The 18,893-nt window shown below is 50.1% G+C and overlaps 7 protein-coding genes across 7 annotated transcripts; 4 read left to right on the top strand and 3 right to left on the bottom strand.

Annotated features, from left to right (window-relative positions):
* Window positions 1-464: 464 nt before the first annotated feature.
* On the top strand, window positions 465-2,197 carry BDV14DRAFT_171062 (Six-hairpin glycosidase-like protein). The gene is made up of 3 exons (XM_073768324.1): window positions 465-1,167; window positions 1,296-1,999; window positions 2,062-2,197. The coding sequence occupies exons 1-3, from the start codon at window positions 672-674 to the stop codon at window positions 2,158-2,160; spliced, it is 1,299 nt and encodes a 432-aa protein (XP_073629360.1). The 5' UTR covers window positions 465-671; the 3' UTR covers window positions 2,161-2,197.
* A 63-nt stretch (window positions 2,198-2,260) lies between these two features.
* BDV14DRAFT_188903 (uncharacterized protein) lies at window positions 2,261-4,637 on the bottom strand (the record flags this gene model as incomplete). Its single annotated transcript, XM_073771128.1, has 6 exons — window positions 2,261-2,613; window positions 2,664-3,166; window positions 3,217-3,750; window positions 3,878-4,136; window positions 4,200-4,458; window positions 4,518-4,637. The coding sequence occupies 6 exons, from the start codon at window positions 4,635-4,637 to the stop codon at window positions 2,261-2,263; spliced, it is 2,028 nt and encodes a 675-aa protein (XP_073629359.1).
* A 1,611-nt stretch (window positions 4,638-6,248) lies between these two features.
* BDV14DRAFT_207992 (S9 family peptidase) lies at window positions 6,249-8,117 on the top strand (the record flags this gene model as incomplete). Its single annotated transcript, XM_073775297.1, has 1 exon — window positions 6,249-8,117. One exon carries the CDS (start codon window positions 6,249-6,251, stop codon window positions 8,115-8,117), a length of 1,869 nt encoding a protein of 622 aa, XP_073629358.1.
* A 1,965-nt stretch (window positions 8,118-10,082) lies between these two features.
* BDV14DRAFT_198852 (uncharacterized protein) lies at window positions 10,083-11,819 on the top strand (the record flags this gene model as incomplete). Its single annotated transcript, XM_073773072.1, has 3 exons — window positions 10,083-10,748; window positions 11,521-11,535; window positions 11,598-11,819. The coding sequence occupies 3 exons, from the start codon at window positions 10,083-10,085 to the stop codon at window positions 11,817-11,819; spliced, it is 903 nt and encodes a 300-aa protein (XP_073629357.1).
* Window positions 11,820-12,648: 829 nt separating this feature from the next.
* On the top strand, window positions 12,649-13,212 carry BDV14DRAFT_198851 (uncharacterized protein; the record flags this gene model as incomplete). The annotated part of the gene is made up of 1 exon (XM_073773071.1): window positions 12,649-13,212. One exon carries the CDS (start codon window positions 12,649-12,651, stop codon window positions 13,210-13,212), a length of 564 nt encoding a protein of 187 aa, XP_073629356.1.
* A 546-nt stretch (window positions 13,213-13,758) lies between these two features.
* On the bottom strand, window positions 13,759-14,958 carry BDV14DRAFT_198850 (ankyrin repeat domain-containing protein; the record flags this gene model as incomplete). The annotated part of the gene is made up of 1 exon (XM_073773070.1): window positions 13,759-14,958. One exon carries the CDS (start codon window positions 14,956-14,958, stop codon window positions 13,759-13,761), a length of 1,200 nt encoding a protein of 399 aa, XP_073629355.1.
* An 837-nt stretch (window positions 14,959-15,795) lies between these two features.
* On the bottom strand, window positions 15,796-17,943 carry BDV14DRAFT_38756 (MFS transporter). The gene has a single exon (XM_073776668.1). It carries the CDS (start codon window positions 17,517-17,519, stop codon window positions 15,972-15,974), a length of 1,548 nt encoding a protein of 515 aa, XP_073629354.1. The 5' UTR covers window positions 17,520-17,943; the 3' UTR covers window positions 15,796-15,971.
* Window positions 17,944-18,893: the final 950 nt, after the last annotated feature.

The raw sequence follows: 18,893 nt of genomic DNA, 5'->3' as shown, positions 1-18,893 counted from the left end.
AGTCGTCTAGGATTGGTTGACTTGCAGGTTTCCTCAGATTCGCCTGTGGTCACCTTGGCGTCGTTCCGTAGCTTCCCTGTCTCGATGGTCACGGACGTATCGAGATAGAGAGGAGGTCTACTTGAAGCGTCAGCTTACGCGTTTTCAACCTAAGACCACGAAGTACTATTCAGTTACCACCGGTGCACGCCAATCGGATTGATGGGAAGCTGGATATCCAGTTCCGATAGAGTCATTGCTATGTTAATGATTACAGAAGGACATCTAAACCACATTTCTGACGTTAGTCTTTTAAAACCAGCATGATAGGTATTCTGTCTTCAGACCTCGTTCCGATCGTCATACTGATCATAACCCGGGACTACGCGCATGATTAGGGTTGCCGGCTATCCGGCATCAGTGGCGTAACACCTACTTATGTTCTGGTTCGTCCCTGATCCTGATCCTTCCAACATCCACTTTCTGGCAGAGATAGGCTAAAAGGCTATGGGTTCATGGAAGGCTTGTATATACGCCGACTGGAACACGAGGGGTGATCCCTGGCAGCCCTAGAATGGTGAAGATCTGCAGATCGGCATCCAGGAAATATAAAGTCTGACAACTCCCTTCAGCGTCATTTCGCAAGTGTCATCGATTCAAATCCAGGGTGAAAGACTCAGCAGCAACCTCTCATGAAAATGGCGTCCCGAAACGCACTCCGCATACTATCGGTCCTCCCTATACTCTGCATTTTAGGCCTCAGCCAAACTGTGCCCAGCAATGCATTTCGAACACGTACCACGCGTCAAGCAGAAGTACAACCACGCCCCTACTCAGCCCTCATGGCCGACAGCGTTATATCTCGCAGCCAAGCAATCTACGACCATGAAGCCGGTGCATCAGGGCTATTACAAGTCGGGGTTTTTCAAACCGCTCTCCTTGATCTCCTCGACTCACCGTCCGCTACTTATCTAGAGGCAAATTGGGAAGGGTATCTCACTGAAAGCGTCGAGAGCGTTATCCCTGTTCTTGGCAATGCGAGTGCTGATACGGAGGACTTTCCGCTTGATCGACTTTCTGTGGGACGGGGGTTGAAGTATCAGTATGAGACGACGGGGAATCAAACCTACTGGAGGACATTGGATACGCTGCGGGAGTCGATTGAGTTGCAGCATAGGAATGAATATGGTATGTCCTTGCTTCCGTTCAATACCTCCTCTCCCTCCCTTATCCTGTTCTGAATACGCATACGCATACGCATACGCATACGCATACGCATATGCATACCTACGTACAACGGCACTAAGAAGCAATAGGCGGCCTATGGTACTATACCTATCCCAACTGGAGCTACCTAGACGGGATGTTCTCGCTTCTCTCATTCTATGAGATCTACACCACATCCATATCTACCTCAAATCTCACCAAAAACTCCCCCTCCACCACCCTTTCGTTAGACTTCATTACGCACCAACTAAACCTCCTCTACTCTCACTGCCATGATAATTCCACCTCTCTCCTCGTCCACGGCTACGACGCCTCAAGGACAGCAATCTGGGCCAATAAAATGACAGGCGCAAGCCCCTATGTCTGGGGTAGATCGCTCGGATGGTTTATGATGGGTCTTGTTGATTTCCTTGAGTTTACACTCTCCCACTCTACGTCAACCCTAAGTTTCAATCACAATCGTGAAGTACTTACCTGGCGAGAGCGCTTCATCTCCCTATGCAATGCTTTGATCCAATCCATTGACCCCGTCTCCGGAGGGTGGTGGCAAGTACTTAATGAGCCGGGTCAAGAGGGGAATTATATCGAGTCGAGTGGAAGCGCAATGTTTGTTTATACACTCCTCAAGGGCGTCCGGCTTGGTCTATTGCCCCCGACAGAGAAATACACCGCTGTCGCGGACAGGGCGTATCAAACACTTATCGATGACTTTGTGATTGAGAATGTGGACGGAAGCTTGAGTTATAACGGGACAGTCAGTGTCTGCAGTTTGAATTCAACTGCTAGTTACGAGGTACGTCTCCCAATTGGACACTTTCAAGGAGACACAAGACAGGCTGACAGTTTACTTTGTAGTACTACATCCACCAACCCCTTGTCTACGACAGTGTTCTTGGTTCAGCGGCCTTTATTCGTGCGAGCGTGGAATATGAACTATACGAGGATACTTTGTAATTAAATCTTCTGCACACAGTGGCAAAATATAGCCCGGTTCAAATTAGGGTTTCTTTCTAGGATCAGGTATAATATGACTAGTTGACCTCTCATCAACTCATCAGCGTGGTTGTTGTAGCTGGGTATTACCAGGCAGCCGTGGTGGTCGGTGAGGATCATGCATATAAGGGGCCTTATGAAAAGCCTTGAAGTACCTGTCCTCCTTGATAGGAGCTGTTGCCCCAACACCCAACTTTCCGACCGTCTCGTCTGGGGTTGCATCGCCTACGAATCCCGGGGTCGAGTCCAGGACGTCCACTTGGTGCGTTCCATTGGAAAGGTGCATTGGAAGTTCCGGTAGGATATCCGCGCCCATGCGCATCATGGCAAAGGAGTCGAGTGTTGATGTCCAGCGAGGTGACCGGGCAGAGTAGACGCCCAATGCTAACAGGGAGAGGACGTGAAGTCCCAAGACTATCGAGATGACAATTACAGCGAGATAGAAGGAACCTGCGTATCGGCACCAAGGTCAAAGCTGACCTTGAGCGATCGATCAAGATTGCCACCGGTCACACGGTGCTTCAGCCACTCTCTATTGGTAAGAAACGCAGCAGCTGTAAAGTCATTTCCTAATTTCCAATCATCGCCTTTGAAATTCTCGAGCCACGCTCCAATTTGTTTATCGACGCTCCGGCCCTCTTCGCCGCCCTCATTGTTGCCTACGCAGCGGTTCACTCCACTGGGAGATGACCTTTCGGAGAAGAGCCAACCAAGGGGCACAGTGTCGATACAAAACTCGGAGCTTCTTATCCACGATATTTCTCCGTCGCCGACGTTGAGTGGTACGGTTGTCGCGTAGGCGGACGGGTTCCGCGCACGCGTTGCAATGAAAGATCCTTCTCCGAAGAGGGCAAGGGCGAGTGTTAGAAGGGGACCTTTATTTTTGACTTCATACGGCATCTCTGTGGGCTCGGTAACTACTTGCGCCTCCGACTGTCGACGGGCATGGCTGAGGTGGTAACGGAGTCTAATCACGTAGTCAGATATGAGCAGCTTGAGGGACCTTGAGGAGCTCACCCAATGCTGTCCCATCTATCCCCTTGCTCCTTGCAATCATCCCGGCACAGATCCGACGGGTCATTCTCCAGCAGTTCACCTGCGGCTCCTCCGTTCATATAGTTTGGGAGCTCAAAATAGCCTGCCGTCGTGTCCAACGTGAGCCGGTAGAATCCAGTAATAGGTCTGTCGTAATCGGAGCTGATATAGCCGTCTTGTGAGACATTTAGGTATAGAACTTCGGAAAAGTCCTGTCGATCGCGTGTGGCTCGCCAGAGCGACTGTGTTATGTCTCCTGGCATACAAACCTGGACACCCCACATTTGATTATCTCCATAATTTGACCATGTGATATTGGAATATTCAAGAAAGAGGCCGTTCGGGAGGGACTGGCAGTCCTCTGGGAACTCGCCCGCAGTGGTATTCTGATAGGTTGCCGTGGAAGTTATACGCGGTGCAAACTGCCGGATGAGCCCCGTGTTGAAACCAGAGGGAAGTTCAGCCAGGAATGGATCGGGGAGATTAGGCATGGCGTTGAACGTCGCACCACCGGCTCTACACGCATGCGTTCCGCCGGAAGGATTGGAGTACTCATCGTCCTCACTGTCCTCATCGTCCTCGTTGATACCATCAAGCTGGTTGCAGGACACTCCAGCTCCAGCCCACAGCTGACTCTGAATACCTTTTGAGTGTCTCTGTCTTGAGGGCGTTGCGTGTCATGACTGTGATGAGATTCATGTTGTAGTCGCCTGCGGTGTCAGGATCGACCAAATCCAGAAGTTCCTCAATCGAAGCAGGCTCCGTTGGCGTCTTGATCGTCTTGGATGAGACCAAGATCGCCTGAAGAGGTGCAAGGATTAAGCTTAATAGGTTCAGCACGAAAGCGAGCAACAAGAACCGTGTCCAGAACTTTACACGGCCGAACATCAGCCGAGAATTGCCTGCGCATGGCAATCACTCTCTGTCTGCAAGGGCCATGACCTGGCGTAGTGTGAGGTTCCGACTTCGTTGCGTGTAGATTACGGCCGCGGTCGCGCAGATGGCAGAGGTCAATGGCAAGGTCAAGACGCTGGTAATGGCCTGAAGCACGCGCGCAGCATGAAACCAGTGTTCACTCCTGACATAGAACGGATGCGTTGGGTCTGCGTCGACATAGCGCTTGGGTATTTGTCTGTAGCTCTTCCGCCCGATCGGTCGATATGACAGCCAGCAGGTAATAATCCAGATGACAGTGCAAATGCGAGGAATATGCCATATCGAGAGCTGCGAATTCGGAATGCGTGGGAAGGAGCCACCGGGTCGGGCGTCTTGACAGAGTGCACTGCTGTCATTGAGGAGGTGCGAGATCTTGTCCAATCGCGATCATCAGCATCATTAGGGTGGTTGGAGTCTCGAGGTCCTCGAGGTAATTCCCGAAGTGGTACTGCAGTGGTGTTTTCCATGACGCAGCAAGCACCAAGCCAGATGATTAGTGAGATGCTTGAACATGATCAGCAGCTGATCAGGGTCGGGGGATGCGGCTCCTATAAACAACATTCAAGACTCGAGCGTTTCCAATTGGGCATGTATTCCGATCGGGCGTCCTGACTCCGCCTTGCAGGGTTAAGGGAAATTGAGCCAAGGTGCCAAGATGAAAGCGGAAGATGTAACTGGTGGTGTTCTATCTTAAAGTCCTGGCACGAGTCATAGCACACTCGTCCCATTGGCAGGAACTTTGGCAGGTTGCATGTTGTTCGGCACTAACCGCCAGATGTAGGCACCGGGTGTTCATGTGAACCAAAAGTCGCCGCAAGTGCGAGATAAAGCTGGGCAGGGAAAGGCGCTAGAACTCCAATTGGGATACATAGCGCACTGCTACTGTTAGTGCTCGCGCTAGGGTAGAGTAGCGAGATCACAGAAGATTGAATGGTCTGATGGATGTTGGAGGTAGGGTCAAGTTGAGAAAGGTACGACGACATTGAACCTTTCTCAACCAGGGCAAACGTATACCATACCTTGTACCTGTAAGCAGCACCCGGGAGATCAATAGCCTCTGAGGATCTCTTCGTCATTCATCAGGGCCGTCCGTGTGGCTCTGCGCCCCGCCCCGCCCCGATAATGGCCCGGACCCTGAACGCCTGGAGGTTGGGGTAGAGAACTGCAAATGTTGTGTAAAATAGTCATCTCAGCAAACATACGGGGGAAGAAGAAATGAATTATTAACTGCAAGACCTTAAGTAGTAAATTGGAGCAAACCTCTACACCGACCTCTCGCGTGACAGAGTCCAGAGTCCAGCGCCACCTAGGAATTCTGGGTTTTTTTTTTTTTTTTTTTTTTTTTTTTTTTTTTTTTTTTTTTTTTTTTTTTTTTTTTTTTTTTTTTTTTTTTTTTTTTGCGGGTGGCCTGTTATTTAACAAGTATTCAAGTGCTTGAATCTGCCTTTTAGAAGTTCACTGTATTGTTCTGTAGGAGCGTTTCTTCTACAATGAGGGACTCGCTGGATTTCTAGTGATATATAATCGCACTCTGTATCATGTCAAGCGACTTCTCTCTGCCGCCCAGAAAATAATCTATCTCTGCTTGACAAGGTGACACAATCCGCATCTATCATCTGACTGGGTTTCTCACACATAGAACGATGCATATCCCCGTGTTACAGCTCTTGAAAGTTCAGGTGCCTCGGTATACAGCAAAAGAGCGAGTTAAACAAGCGATGAACCCGGGCCAAACAGTATTCTGGAATGGGAAGCGAGCACCCTTGAAATATTGCACTTTTCTACTCCAGGAACCACTTAGGGCTTCAAGACCCGTGACCTCGACGAGTGAGCTGAAGCCCTATTGCATTCAGAACAGCCATATAAAAACCTTCAATTACAAGGACAGTTTTTTAAGGAAACTCAAAAGACATATAAGCTTAGCTTATGCAGAATACTTGGCTATAGACCACCAACGATAAGGCCCCGATGGCGCAAGATGACACCATCTCACCCCGCACGTTTACTTACAGCTGCAGCTCTCCATCATGAACCCCCTTTCCACTTCTACTTCAATATAGATGGCCATTACATACAACATGTCTTCAATATTTAATCCTCGAGTTAGCGCAAGCATCAACGCGCTAGCAGATCTCAAATTGCCGAAGGACCTACATATCTCACCGGATGGTTCGAAAGTCGTCTACGCGCTTGATTCTTTTAGTCGGAAAGACAAGTATGCTGTTTCATCGCTTTGGATTGCAGAAGTTGGGAAGAATCATTCCGCGCGGCAGATTACATCTGGCTTGTTTCGAGACGAGAAGCCGAGATGGTCGCCGGATGGCCAATCAATTGCCTTCTTGTCTAATCGCGCGAAGAAGGGAGAGAGCGCGATATACATGTTGAGCATCGGGGGGTTTAGCGAGGCATATCCTGTTGCCAAAGTGGTCAAGGGCGTCAAGGAGTTTGAGTGGAGCGGTGATGGGAGATTCATCGCCTTTGTTAGTGCGGATGGGAGTGAGGAGATTGACGAAACCGGCGAAAATGAACCAATTGTTTTTGGGGGCGAGGACAAGAGTGGTAATAATCAGAGACTGCATGTTGTTGATGTCGAGAGGGGGATCATTCACACATTGACGCCACTAGAGGAAAATGTTGACCTGTTCTCGTGGAGTCCGAAGGCTTTGGAGCTTGCGTATACGGTTCCAAGTCCAGGGTCGGAATCCCAAATCAGCGGTACTCAGATCAACATTGTATCAGCGGACAGTGGTCCAAGCAGGAGTTTCATCTCGACAAAAGGACCCATCACCTCCTTAGTGTGGTCACAGCCAGACAAGCTGCACTTCATCGCGCGTCAGACACCACCATATACTAAGCTCTCGGTATACGAAGCACGCATTAAGTCGAAGCAATATGGCAGCTACTTTGGCTGGGATGGAGAGGCTGTTTCCCTCCATCGCGCAAGGGACTCAGTCATTGCTCACGTGCGGAACCATAGCCACGAAGCCCTTCATGCGCTTGGTGTGGATAGTCAGTCCTGGCCATTCCCGAGCTTCTATCAGTCGGAATACGAGATAACGTCGCTCGATGCATTCCGCAAATCTGCCTCAGATGACTTTACCCTAGTCCTGGCAAGAAGCAGTCCGCAAGTCGCAAACGAGGTATGGTCTGTAACTGTCAAGAAAAGCGGGTACGCTCTCGTCAAACTGTCATCGCACAACTCGAGCTTCGACGGATTCCGGTCCAAGCGCATCTCGGCTACTGGACCAGATGGATGGGAATGCGACGGCTGGCTGTTCTCTCCCAAACCAGTCACAATACCCCGTCGTCTACCACCAACAGTCGTCCTTCTCCAGAGCCACCCAGCGCTTCTGTCATTCTCAATGGGCCCTCACCTCGACGTCGCTCATCTAACCGCAGCCGGGTATGCAGTTCTCTGCCCTAACCTTCGTCGAACAACAGGCGATATAGGTGAGCAGTACACCGACGTCCTCGCAATCCTTCGAAAGGCCGTCTCCAAAAACCTCGTCGACGAATCCCGCGTCACAATAAGCGGTTGGTCAGACGGTGGCTTCCTATCCTCATTAGCAGTCATCCGAAACGACTTCAGTTTCCAGGCTGTTGTCTGCGGCGGTGGGATCGTGGACTGGGGCTTTGTGGATGCGAACAGTGATCCGTTCTGGCCGAGTCCTGATATACCGAGTTTATTTGAGGACGGCGATAGAAGTCCCGCGTGGGAAACACTAGCAGAGAAGACGAGAAAGACGCCGCTACTAATTCTTCATGGACGGGAGGATGATGAGGTTCCTGTCTCCGGTCCGCTAGCGTTTTGGCGTGAGAAGCAGAGATGGAACGGTCCTGTGCAGATGGTGCTGTATCCGAAGGAGAAGCACGTTATTCGGGATCGGAAGCATCTTATTGATCTTTGGACGAGGGTTTTGCAGTTTTATGATAAGCGTTTAGTGTGATAGATAGATGTTCATTCAATGTATAGCACTTATTTGTAAGGTTAGCCCCCCTCCTTCCCATCCCTCAAACACCATCGAGGAAGGTACCACCGGCAGCAACTCTGCATTCATTCCTCTGCATCTACCAAAACACAAACACTACCACCTCTAACTTTCACGCCATTCCCGCAATGCTATTCCATTAGATTCTATCATATCGCATAGATAAAGGACGAAGACCCAGCCATGTAGCAGGCGACTGGAAAGGAACTTGGTTCCGTTTCTTACAACCAGGGCGAAAGCCTAGGTTTACGGAAGTTACCACCGAGACACTTGAATGAACTGAGTTTATTCCCCACCATACTCTTCTATCTCACCTCAAGTCTTGACTTCCTTCGAGTGTCGGGCGGTCCTATCGGGTGCACCTCAGCACGATGACTCATATTCTGGCACGACTACTGACTTTTCTGCGAGAAGGAATCCGCTTTATCCTCAGCAAATAGAGGCTTCGACGTGTGTTCCGTGAAAAAGGCACAGAATCACTGGCTCCTATAGAGACAGAGGCAGAGGTAGCGAAGGAGCTACCGCAGGAGCTCTACGATCAGGTATGTCATACATCGCGCTGGGGACCTATATCTTACCAGTACCAGATTGTTTGTGAACTGATACGCAACAAAGTTGACAAGTTCAGCACGCGCGATCTCATATCCCTGCGGCTAGTGAGCCACGAGTTCTCCCGCAGTGCGAACCACTTCTTCTACTGGAGCGTCGAATTGCGCTTGCAAAAAGATATCCCCTGTGTTCCAATATCATTCGAAAATTTCTCATGCAGCGAGCACAGACAAAGTGTACACAATTTGAAGATCAGCGGCCGGGACCACTACAGCTCGTCTTCTTGGGAGGTTATCAGAACAGCGCATCGACATATTCACATTCTGCTGCAACGATTTCCCGCACTTAGAAGGCTGCATATCGAGCTCCCCATTTTGACACCAGAGAGGTCTAACATTAACCAGGACCCTCGGTTCCTTGTAACTCTCTTAAGCTTAGCTTGGGAGAGCCTCGAGTGGTATAAGGGGAAGCTGGAGACGCTGTACGTGTCACAGCCCGGGGTACTTTATAGACCGTCCGATTGCGCTGAAACCAACCTTTGGCTACAGGGGGCCATACTCTCATTAAGAATGTTCTGCGTTAAGAAGGTTTCTTAGATGTGAGCTGCAAGAATTATGGCCCTACTCTGTCAGGAATGGGAGGCGTTGAGATCCTGAGGCTTCCCAGCCCTGATAACCCTCGTTTCCGAGTACTGCGCCGGATTAGAGACGCAACGTCACTGCGGCGTCTGGATCCCTGTTTCGAAGCAGGATTCAACCCCAACGACCTTATGTCTATTGCAAGCAACATGCCCAACTTGGAGGACATACGCCTCGGAAGAATACCACGATGTGCTCTAAAGGCTCCGCGTTATGATTATTGGGATATCAGCACTTGGGATGAGAACCACGAGTAGAATGACTTCTTCTATACTCTTTGCGCACTGCCGAAGCTTGTGGTCTTGGATTTCAATTTCTATTCCATCGCAATGGTACATGTTGTCACCCTTGTTTCACCTTCCTGAGTATAAGACGGCTATCAAGCATACACGGCAGAACAAGGCCCGACTGGGAATCTCTAATGAATGTGATTGCTCGATCCTATGGGACGCCGCGAGGTTGACCCACGACGATACATACTGCACGGCCTTTCCCTCGAGACTACACATCGACACGCCTTCTGGCTATTGCCCTGGTTGCTATTATAATTAATAGGAGCGGTGGTGCTTGCCTTATGAACCCCGAGAAATTCTAGCTTTCCTCACGGTTCCTAGTAAACCGCCGCTTTTACCATACCGCAAACCAATCCTTCTATAAGAGCGTTCAGATTCGCTTGCAGGATGACATCACCTGCATCCCGAGTGAATTTGAAAATATCTGCCGGGGGGAAAACAGGATGCATGTACAGAACTTGAAGATTGCCGGGCAGCATTCTTACAGTGGGAACCGTTGGCCTGTTGGCAAGGCAGCCCATAAGAATATACACCACGTTATGGAGCAGTTCCCTGCGCTTAGGAGTTTACATCTCGACCTTCCGTCCCCGAGATTCAAAGATATAAGCGACGCGACTGCCTATGAAGCTCTCTTGAAACTAGTGCGGAACTGCGTCGCACGCTACAAAGGGACCCTGGAGGCGCTATATCTTTCGCAATTTGGGGATTCCTTTGGTATATGGCCTTATGACGAACTGATTAACGTCGATTTGCAAGGAGCCATGTCCTCGGTACGGATATTTTCCTTGGACCGCCACCCCAACGGCCCCGGCAGATACGTCGGCGATGATCTATCGACATTACAGAGGGTAGAAGTGCTAAGCCTCGCGGGCCTCGCTCGCTGCAAAACCCCTTTTCTACATCGAATCCCACCTGGACTCACGCTGCGCCGGCTGGAGCTCCGCGACGTGGCTCTTCACCAGAGCGATGTCGTAGCCATGGGAACTAACCTGCTGAGCCTGCAATATCTGAATCTCACCCATGTAATCATGGTTGATGGGCTAGATGCTTCGGAAGAGCTGTGGTGTGATTTATTTGACCGTCTCTGTGCGATTTCGGGGCTCGTGGGTGTGAGGATCTTTCCTGACGACGTGATGAGGTACTTGGATAGTCGAGATCTCCTGGAATCAGGGTATCCCAGGCTTGAAGAGCATCTTGGACGGAATAGGGCGTGGCTGGGGTTCTCTGGGCTGGAGGGCTCACAGTTTGAGTACGAGAATACGTATACATATTGCAAGATCTTTCCGCACAGCTTTGTGGCCCCGGTGCCTGTTTATTACCATCATTTCATGTATGCGTATTTGTAGTCAGATCAAATCTCTATATAGATGTTGCTACAGTGCCTGTTATGTTAATGGGAAAGATGCTTCAATAATAACTCTCCTCAGCTTCAGCAGGAAGGCACACCATATCCACCGCATATGTAGAGAATGTTAAGACATCACGATGCTAAATGCTTAGATCTGGGGGACAACTCAGATCCAATTCGGAGACCAAGAAAAACGTTCCATTCTAAGCTGGTTTCGGACTTTGAATCCTCACGCAGGCCGGGACACAGGTAATGGAATATACTTCCGATTCCGAATGAATGGCGCTGTTGTAAGCCTCGGACGGAGACTGTTACCAGTCCAGGTTTGGATTGTCACAATCCTCCTTTCAAACATTTCGTGAAAATCAAGCGCAATGGTACAAGCACAATCACCATCGCGCCTGGACCTGTTCATGACACTGGCAAACCTCTGTGTGATGGCCGTGCCGTTTTTAAAAGAGCTCAACGAATGGAGATTGCGCAGGCTTCGAGACGCGGGAATCGGCATCGGAAAGATTGACAAGTTGCCGTAGGATCTTTACGACCAGGTAAGTAGGACCGTCGTCAACCGGAGAGTTAGATCATCAAAGTAGACTAACAGACACACCAGATCGTCCGCGAAGTTCTAGACGGTAAAGTGGACCGGTATAACGTCCGAACCCTGGGTGCATTGCGTCCGGTAAATCGAGCTTTCTACAAGAGCGCAAACCGCTTTCTCTATCGCAGCGTGGAACTTCGCTTCGAAGATGCCATGCCCTGGATCCCAGAGGAATTCGGGGTCCTCCTATGCAGCAAAGAGAGACGGCACTGCCGTGCAGAACATCAAGTTTAGCACCTTCTGCTTGAAACATCCGTTAAACAAAGCGCATCGACAACTCCACATGTTCATGCATCGGTTTCCTGGTCTTAAAAGGCTGCATATTGAGCTCCCCGGGCCAAATGGGTGGCCCCCGGTGCCCGCCAAACACTTGATGCCCTTTTTGACGAATATCCGACAAAGTCTTCAGTGCTACGAGGGAAGGCTCAAGGCATTATACCTGTCTAATCTTCGAAAAACGGGCACAGCTTTACACCAAGTATCGAGCGTACACACCCCTACACGAAGACTGAAAACCCTTTTGGCCTTAGGTCTCTTTTTCTTTACCATCTACCGACTTACTACTTCAGTTTATTTATCCAAACTGTAGGAAATATCAAAAATGGAAGACCAGGCCATGTCACAGAGAAAAACCCGTAACCCTCCCCTCAGTGTACTCAAAAAATATCTAGCAAGAAACCATCCTCGTAAACCCTAATGTAATACAGCAAAGGGCGGAAATCCAACCCGCCACCTAAAGGCCCAGACCAAAAGGACGAACCCTATGCGCCTCTTCAGGTCCCAGGAACGGACTTCCTGGTGACTGTAGCTTTCACCCTGGGGTTGGGGTGGGAGGCTCTAAGTAAAGCGCTGCTGGTATTCCTCATTTCCTTTCTTTCCTTCCTCCTCCCCGAGCCTTTGATAGCTCCATTCTAGTCATTTTGACCAGGGTCAGATAATCGAGATCTGAAGCTCTTCTCTACCTCAGCAACCCAACTTTCTTCCTATATACAGTTGACCACGCTCGAATACGGGCTTATACCCACACCCAAACATTTCTACAACCATCTTTAATAGAGGCACTATGCCTTCCCTCTCCATATCCTCCCGCCCACCCACAGACGAACTCGACCTCTTCATGTCCGACCCCGAAACCGAAAACGAGTTCGAATACCGCTCTATCCCCAGCCGCCTCTATACCATTTTCGAAGAGATCTCCGAAAGCGAGACTGAGAACAAGAACGGGACAAGAATGATGGATCTCGAGCATGGTCGCGCCGAAGAAAGGATGGATGCCGACGTCGACGCCGAAGCACAGTCCAGCGCCGATAAGAGTCCCAGGGGGGAGAACGAAGAGATGGACCTCGACGGTCAAAATGAGGACATGGTCGGAGACGAGGATAGAGAGTTTGATTTAGCTATGATACTCGCTGGCGCGAGGATCGGGGATGCGTGGGTATACCGTGTGCCCATGGTTGAGACGGATGATGAGAGCGAGGGCGAGGATGAGGGTGAAACCAGTCCTAGTGATAGGGCTATGGCTCAAGCCCTAGAACATGGTCAGGTCATGGCTGGGATTTTGCGAGCGGGGGAAGCCACTGAGAGGTTTGATGAGTATGATGCTGATGAAGAGGATGTTGAGGGGTGAGAGGCGATGTGGCCTGGTATTTCTATCTATATGGAAATGTTGCAGGGAGCAGGGACGAAGCAATATGTGAGCGCGCTCAGAATTCTCTTTTCCTTGCATAAAACCGTCGCACTCTCCCTCCCCGATCTAAGTCAGGACCTATATTGACTTCAACCGAATAAAGACCGTCGTTTGGATCATCTAAAACAGATATATTCCCTTTCCAGCATTCTTCTTGAAGCTCATGCGATAATAAAGACGAGATTTTATTGTGGCCGTTGCTAGTCGCTAGCCAATATGCAAACTCGATATTCATCAGAGTTGTCATGTGAGGCAAAAGAAATGCAACGATGTCTTCGTGCCCCTCGGCAGCAGCAATCCAGAGCGCTGAATCGAGGCCTCCCAATTGTATGGCTGGATTGCGATCGCTTAAGTTCCTGAAATCATAAGCCATTGGTGGCCATGTTAGTATAGCTCGTACAACACCAAGGTGTCCGTGTTTGGCAGCTATCCAAAGAGCGGTACTGCCATCAAGACTGGGATGACGCAAGAAATCCGAGCTGTGTTCTAGCAACCTGAAAAAGTCTTTTTCATGACCATTCGCGGCGCCAGCCAAAGCGAAGTTTTTTGCTCCTTGTTCATCGCATTCGCATCAGCGGCGTAGGCTCCAAGTAGAATGTCGATGATCTCCATGTTTCCAAAGGCAGCGGCGAAATGCAACAAAGTATTGCGGTCATGGTCCACGCTGGTAGATAGATTGACCACTGTAGTGTCCAAGAGGAGTTCGACTCCTTCGCCAAAGTTCTTGCGTGCTACTTGTATAATTAGTGGTACCCCGAAATGGTCAATGTGTTTCATCTCAACTACGAGCAGCAGGGCGATGTAAGCGTTCTTCGCTGCGAGAGCCAAAACCAATGCCAATGGCGTGCGCCCAAACGAGTCTCTCATGGTGAGATTGGCAACCCTGGAGTTGATTAAGCCTTCAATCACGTCAGAGTGCCCTGCTTTTACTGCCCAAATCAAAGGTGTGTTGCCGTTAGTATCTGGAGTATCAAGAGCACCGTGAGCCACCAGGTCACTTGCAATTGTCGCCTTTCCATGCTCTGCAGCATAGGACAAGGGGGTTCGCCAACATGCATCCGTGATTCGAAGGTCTACAAGACCCAACAGCCTGGAAAAATTATGATTGGTTACTCTGTCACTAAGGTCCCGGTGCCATATATGCTGTGGCCACCAAGTCGCTGCATAGTCGTGAAACTCGAGGGCGGTTAAGACTCTGTTTTCCCGGAAGTTCCCAATTACACTTGCAAGAGCTGGGCCAATGTCCCTATCGAGTTTGCCATTCACCCTGAGAAGTTTCAAAGCGAGTCTCTGGGCTTGTTTGCCGCCGAGGAACCTTGTCATTGACCCCAGTGTAGACGATGCCACAGCGCCTGCGCTGATCTTTAGAGCTTTGGAGGACGTAACTTGCTTCGAAAATATCTCATAATTGAGGAACGTCAAAACAACACTGTCCATTCTTTGATGTGCGCGCTCGACACTGAAGCCCTCAATGCTACGGTAGTCGTTGAGAAGAAACGTCCTCACGCTATGGTGGACCATGTGAATACTGAAGTCTTCTTCGTCAATGACAAGGAGTCCAGCACAGCAACCTACTGTACCATGTATATCATGTGGCAGTCTCTGAGGATACCAGTTTGTGTTTCCTGGTACAACACTGAGGGCTTCCCGCATCTCTTCTGTGTTCAGCGGTCGACGGGCAACCATGACAATTTCGAACAACTTCAACTGGTACTTTATATCGCCTTGCTGAGCTTTTGCAAGAATTGCGGAATATATCTCTGACAGACCGATGGGAAGGTTTCCATGGACAGATCAGCTTGAAACTGTGAGATGGCCTGGCCGAGTCTGACCTCGGGCTTGAGTCTGCCGGCGTTGACCAGAGCACTTGCCATTTCGGCGGCCGTGGTCAAAAGCAACTTTCGTTCTGTGGGACACGCGGTCTGTTATAAGAGAAGCTGTCAGCAAAATATCAGTCAAGGCAGACTCCTAACCGTGGACGCCGCAGCCTTTGGCACCATCCTTGTCGGTCACGGGTCAACGCATCCAACGGGCAGGGACCCCGTACTGTGTGCAAAGCCACCTGGCATCCCACAAAAGGCCGAGCAGAAACGGCGCTGCAAAAGAGGTAGAGTCAATGGCATCAGAAAAGCCCTTGGGTTCATCATCTTGAGAATAAGCCAACTGCGGCGCACCGGCCACGGTCAAACAGTAACGTAAAAAGATGTTGAGTTGTTTCTGCACACTGGTTTGCAAATTATGCCAAGACGCTCGAAAGGCTGAGGAAGTCGTGCATTAAGAAAAGGCGTCTGTCAGCATCAAGGCCCAAAAAGAAAAAAAAGCAAAGTTTGTTCTCGTATCAAGTCGATGCTCATATGAAGCGAAGACTGAAGAAAACAAGTAATGCCCAAGCCTCCCACCAATAACCAAAGAGATGAAACGCAGCATGATAATTTGCTTTTTGGCCGTCCAATTGGTGAAAAAGCTGAGATAGATTGAGGAAGGAGTCCGGTGTTGAAGTCCAATGGTTGAAAAGAGCATGAAGTAGGGAATGGCAGGTGCGAGTATCGGCCGGGGCCGGGAGTCACGTTACCTCGAATAGTTAGGAATTACCTCGACAGTGGTCGAAGTCAAGATCTTCTGCGAATCGCAGGTATTGTCAAAACAAGTCTATTAAGTATATCTGAAATCTATAATATATCCACTGTCTCAAGAAATGGTCAAGCCTCCTCCTTCCCCTCCTCCTTGCCTTCCTTCCGCGTCTTCCAGAAGCTCTTCGCCGCATAAATCACACTAATCCCCAGCCCCAGTCCTCCAAGGCCGATGGCGAAATACAACGCGGAGCGGTACCCCTTTAACCGATCAGCCTTTGTCTCCCCCTTGACAATTTGGCTCTCGATTGTGCCGGCGAAGCCCAGACTCAGCGAGATACTGTAGTTGACCACCGTCGTGACAAGGGAGGCAGCAAGACCTTGATGCTCGCGCGCGACTGCGTTAGATAGCATGAGTGTTGCTGCTGGGAAGGACATGTCCATTCCCCAGGGGATGACGACGAGGGAGACGAAAGTGAGAGCCCAGTATGTTTGGTTTACTGGTGCGATGGTGATGAGGACGGTGCCGACTGTAAATGCCGTGAGGGCCATGCACATGATCAATGGTGGGCGGATGCGCGACATGAGGAAGCCCGTGACGAACGCCGCAATGAGACCTGATATACAAGGAGGGGTGAACTGTGCTGAGGCAAGAAGAGGCGTTGCCTCGCGGATGTCGATGATGAAGCGCCAGCTGTAGAAGATCCATGTTCCGAAGCAGCCCCAGCCACAGGCGACGCAAGCCAGAACGAACGAGACATCTGTTGAGAAGGCGTGGAAGGGGATGAGTGGGTGTTTGGCGTAGTTGAATTCGATCCAGAAGAATGCGGCTAGGAAGAGGGCGCCTAGGATTAGAAGTACAATCACGTAGGGTTCCGCCCAGGTGACGGCTGGTGCTTGGTTCCAGGCGACATTGACCAAAACTAAGCCCGTGATACCGGTAGAGGCGCCAGGGATGTCAAGGGCTATCCAAAGGCTTTCCTTTGGGGTGTTGTGCCGGATGGGTGCGATGACAACGTATCCGATGCCGGCGCAGGCGAGCGAGCAAATGCACATAGACCAGTATGTCCAGGGCCACCACGCTAGTTGGGAGAAGAGCGCGGCAAAGACTCCACCGATGATCGCGCCGTTAGGAGCCGTTGCGCCGAACAGCGCGAAGATCATATCCTTTTTCTTTCCCGGCGCATACGTCGCGCCTAGAATCGCCAGTCCATTTGGTAGAAGCATCGCTGGTCCAAGTCCTTGGAGAACGCGCGCAAAGATAAAAAGAACCTTGTTCGAGTATACACTGACTCCCGCGACAAGCGACCAGAGCGCCAGCCACAGGAATCCGATAACAAACATCTTCCGGTATCCAAAGAGATCTCCGCAGCGACCAAAGACGAGGATGAATGTGCCCACGGTAAGCGAATACCCAGCCAGGAACCAAGACAGATCAGCCTGCGAGGTGATCCCGAAGCTCTCGCCAACAATGTCGAGCGGCGAGAGACATATGCCGACGTTGGCCTGTGTGATGAATTGCGACATGCATACTATAACAACGAAGACGATTTCGCGCGGAGTGGAAAACGAATCGGCGATGGACTGGTTCGTTTTCGTCTTCTCGAGGTTGTTCTGGTCGTCGTTGGAGTCGCCATTGTCGAGCGAGTTCTTCTCGATTTCGCGTTCCTCGTCCATAGCGGCGGTATCCAGCCCAGCTGGAATCAACTCGACCTTCAGAATACCAGCTTGCTGTCAAGTTGACTTGAAACACCGTCGAGACAGGAGTGACGAGAGGAGACAGGGGGCAGCTGAGGAAAATAAAATATTTGACCAAGCCGAGGATCCACAGCACCGTCGCAAGCTAAGATAAGACTGACGTCTCCATTTTATAGATCTAGCCTTCCTTGGTTCTTAAGGAATGGGCTCGTGGTACCGCGGGTTCAGGAATCCGACGCCGGGGCCGGGGTGGCCATGAACTCATGATGCGGTGATGGTTGAGTTGCTTGCTTCTTTATGCGGCGTTCCGCATTGATATTGGGACTGGCCAATGACGAGTTTAAAGTCTATTTTGCAGATTGATAAGAGCGGAAATGAGTGACAGGCTTGGTGCCAACGGGGGTGGGACTAGGAGCTTGCTGAGGGAGAGTAGGAAAGGGAAAGAAGCCCAGCCGGATTCTGGCGGCCGGTCTGTTCCGTATATCCGGTACGTGCTCCACATTTAACCACTTTGAGTCGGGCCGACCGAGTTCGACTGCCTTAGGCCGAGCTTCATCCCGTATATCCGTACGCTATTCCGCTTTGACGGTTCGTGCAGGGCTGAAGTAGACCACCATGTTCCATTCTTTGTTGTCTCCACGATTCGTGGCGTTGTTTGAGGCGGAGAAAACTACTCTATCAGTTCAGGATCTCGCTCAATAAGCCGACAGCATCTAGATCTTCAATTATCTAACAAGCAAGGGTCTTAAGATAGCCTTGGGCATTATATCTGATCTTACGAGGCTTGGCGCAAACTATAACTCCGAGTCGTAATCCATTGATCATTGCATCAAGAGATGTAATAATCAAGTCGTGTCGACCCTACGGAGAATATCCTGTGTATGCGCTGGCAGAGAGCACGTCATTCTATGAGAATGGTTATTGCTTTTTTGCGCCGTCTTCAGGCGAACAGTTACACTGGACGTTGTATATTGCGTACCCCCAGCATTCGCTTTGCAGATTATTGAATCACTGTCTCGAGCGAGCAGGTATCGCTTTGTTCACTCTGCTACACATCGGGCACGTAAGGTGGCTCTTTGGGTTTTCGAGCCGCTGGCTTATATCAAATTCCGACATTCGAGGCTATTTGTTGTTACATCCATGACTGTTGCTTCAGCGACTATAAAGTGCAAGACAAAAAGTTATAGTATATTACGAGCTTGTTCAGACTGGGTATCATTATCATCATTGAATTCATTATAGCTGGCTGTCAAGATGCTAAATATCCCCCTACCGGGATTCAGTCCTATGTAGGATTTAATTATAATATCCTCCTTGATTCTCGACCTTCACTTCGGTCATCTCAAACAGGTA

The sequence above is a fragment of the Aspergillus stella-maris genome, assembly GCF_047715825.1.
Source record: "Aspergillus stella-maris strain CBS 113639 unplaced genomic scaffold BDV14scaffold_19, whole genome shotgun sequence".
Classification (NCBI taxonomy): Eukaryota; Fungi; Ascomycota; class Eurotiomycetes; order Eurotiales; family Aspergillaceae; genus Aspergillus; species Aspergillus stella-maris.
Note: the sequence above shows the minus strand (reverse complement) of the source record. Positions and strands in the feature narration are given on the sequence as shown.

What these genes read in the sequence shown, in the direction of transcription:
- BDV14DRAFT_171062 (XM_073768324.1), top strand. Translation starts at nt 672, where the DNA reads ATGAAAATGGCGTCCCGAAACGCACTCCGCATACTATCGGTCCTCCCT. An exon ending in GCAGCATAGGAATGAATATG is followed by an intron (nt 1,168 to 1,295) that starts GTATGTCCTTGC and finishes AAGAAGCAATAG; the next exon opens with GCGGCCTATGGTACTATACC. An exon ending in ATTCAACTGCTAGTTACGAG is followed by an intron (nt 2,000 to 2,061) that starts GTACGTCTCCCA and finishes TTTACTTTGTAG; the next exon opens with TACTACATCCACCAACCCCT.
- BDV14DRAFT_38756 (XM_073776668.1), bottom strand. Translation starts at nt 17,519, where the DNA reads ATGGACGAGGAACGCGAAATCGAGAAGAACTCGCTCGACAATGGCGAC.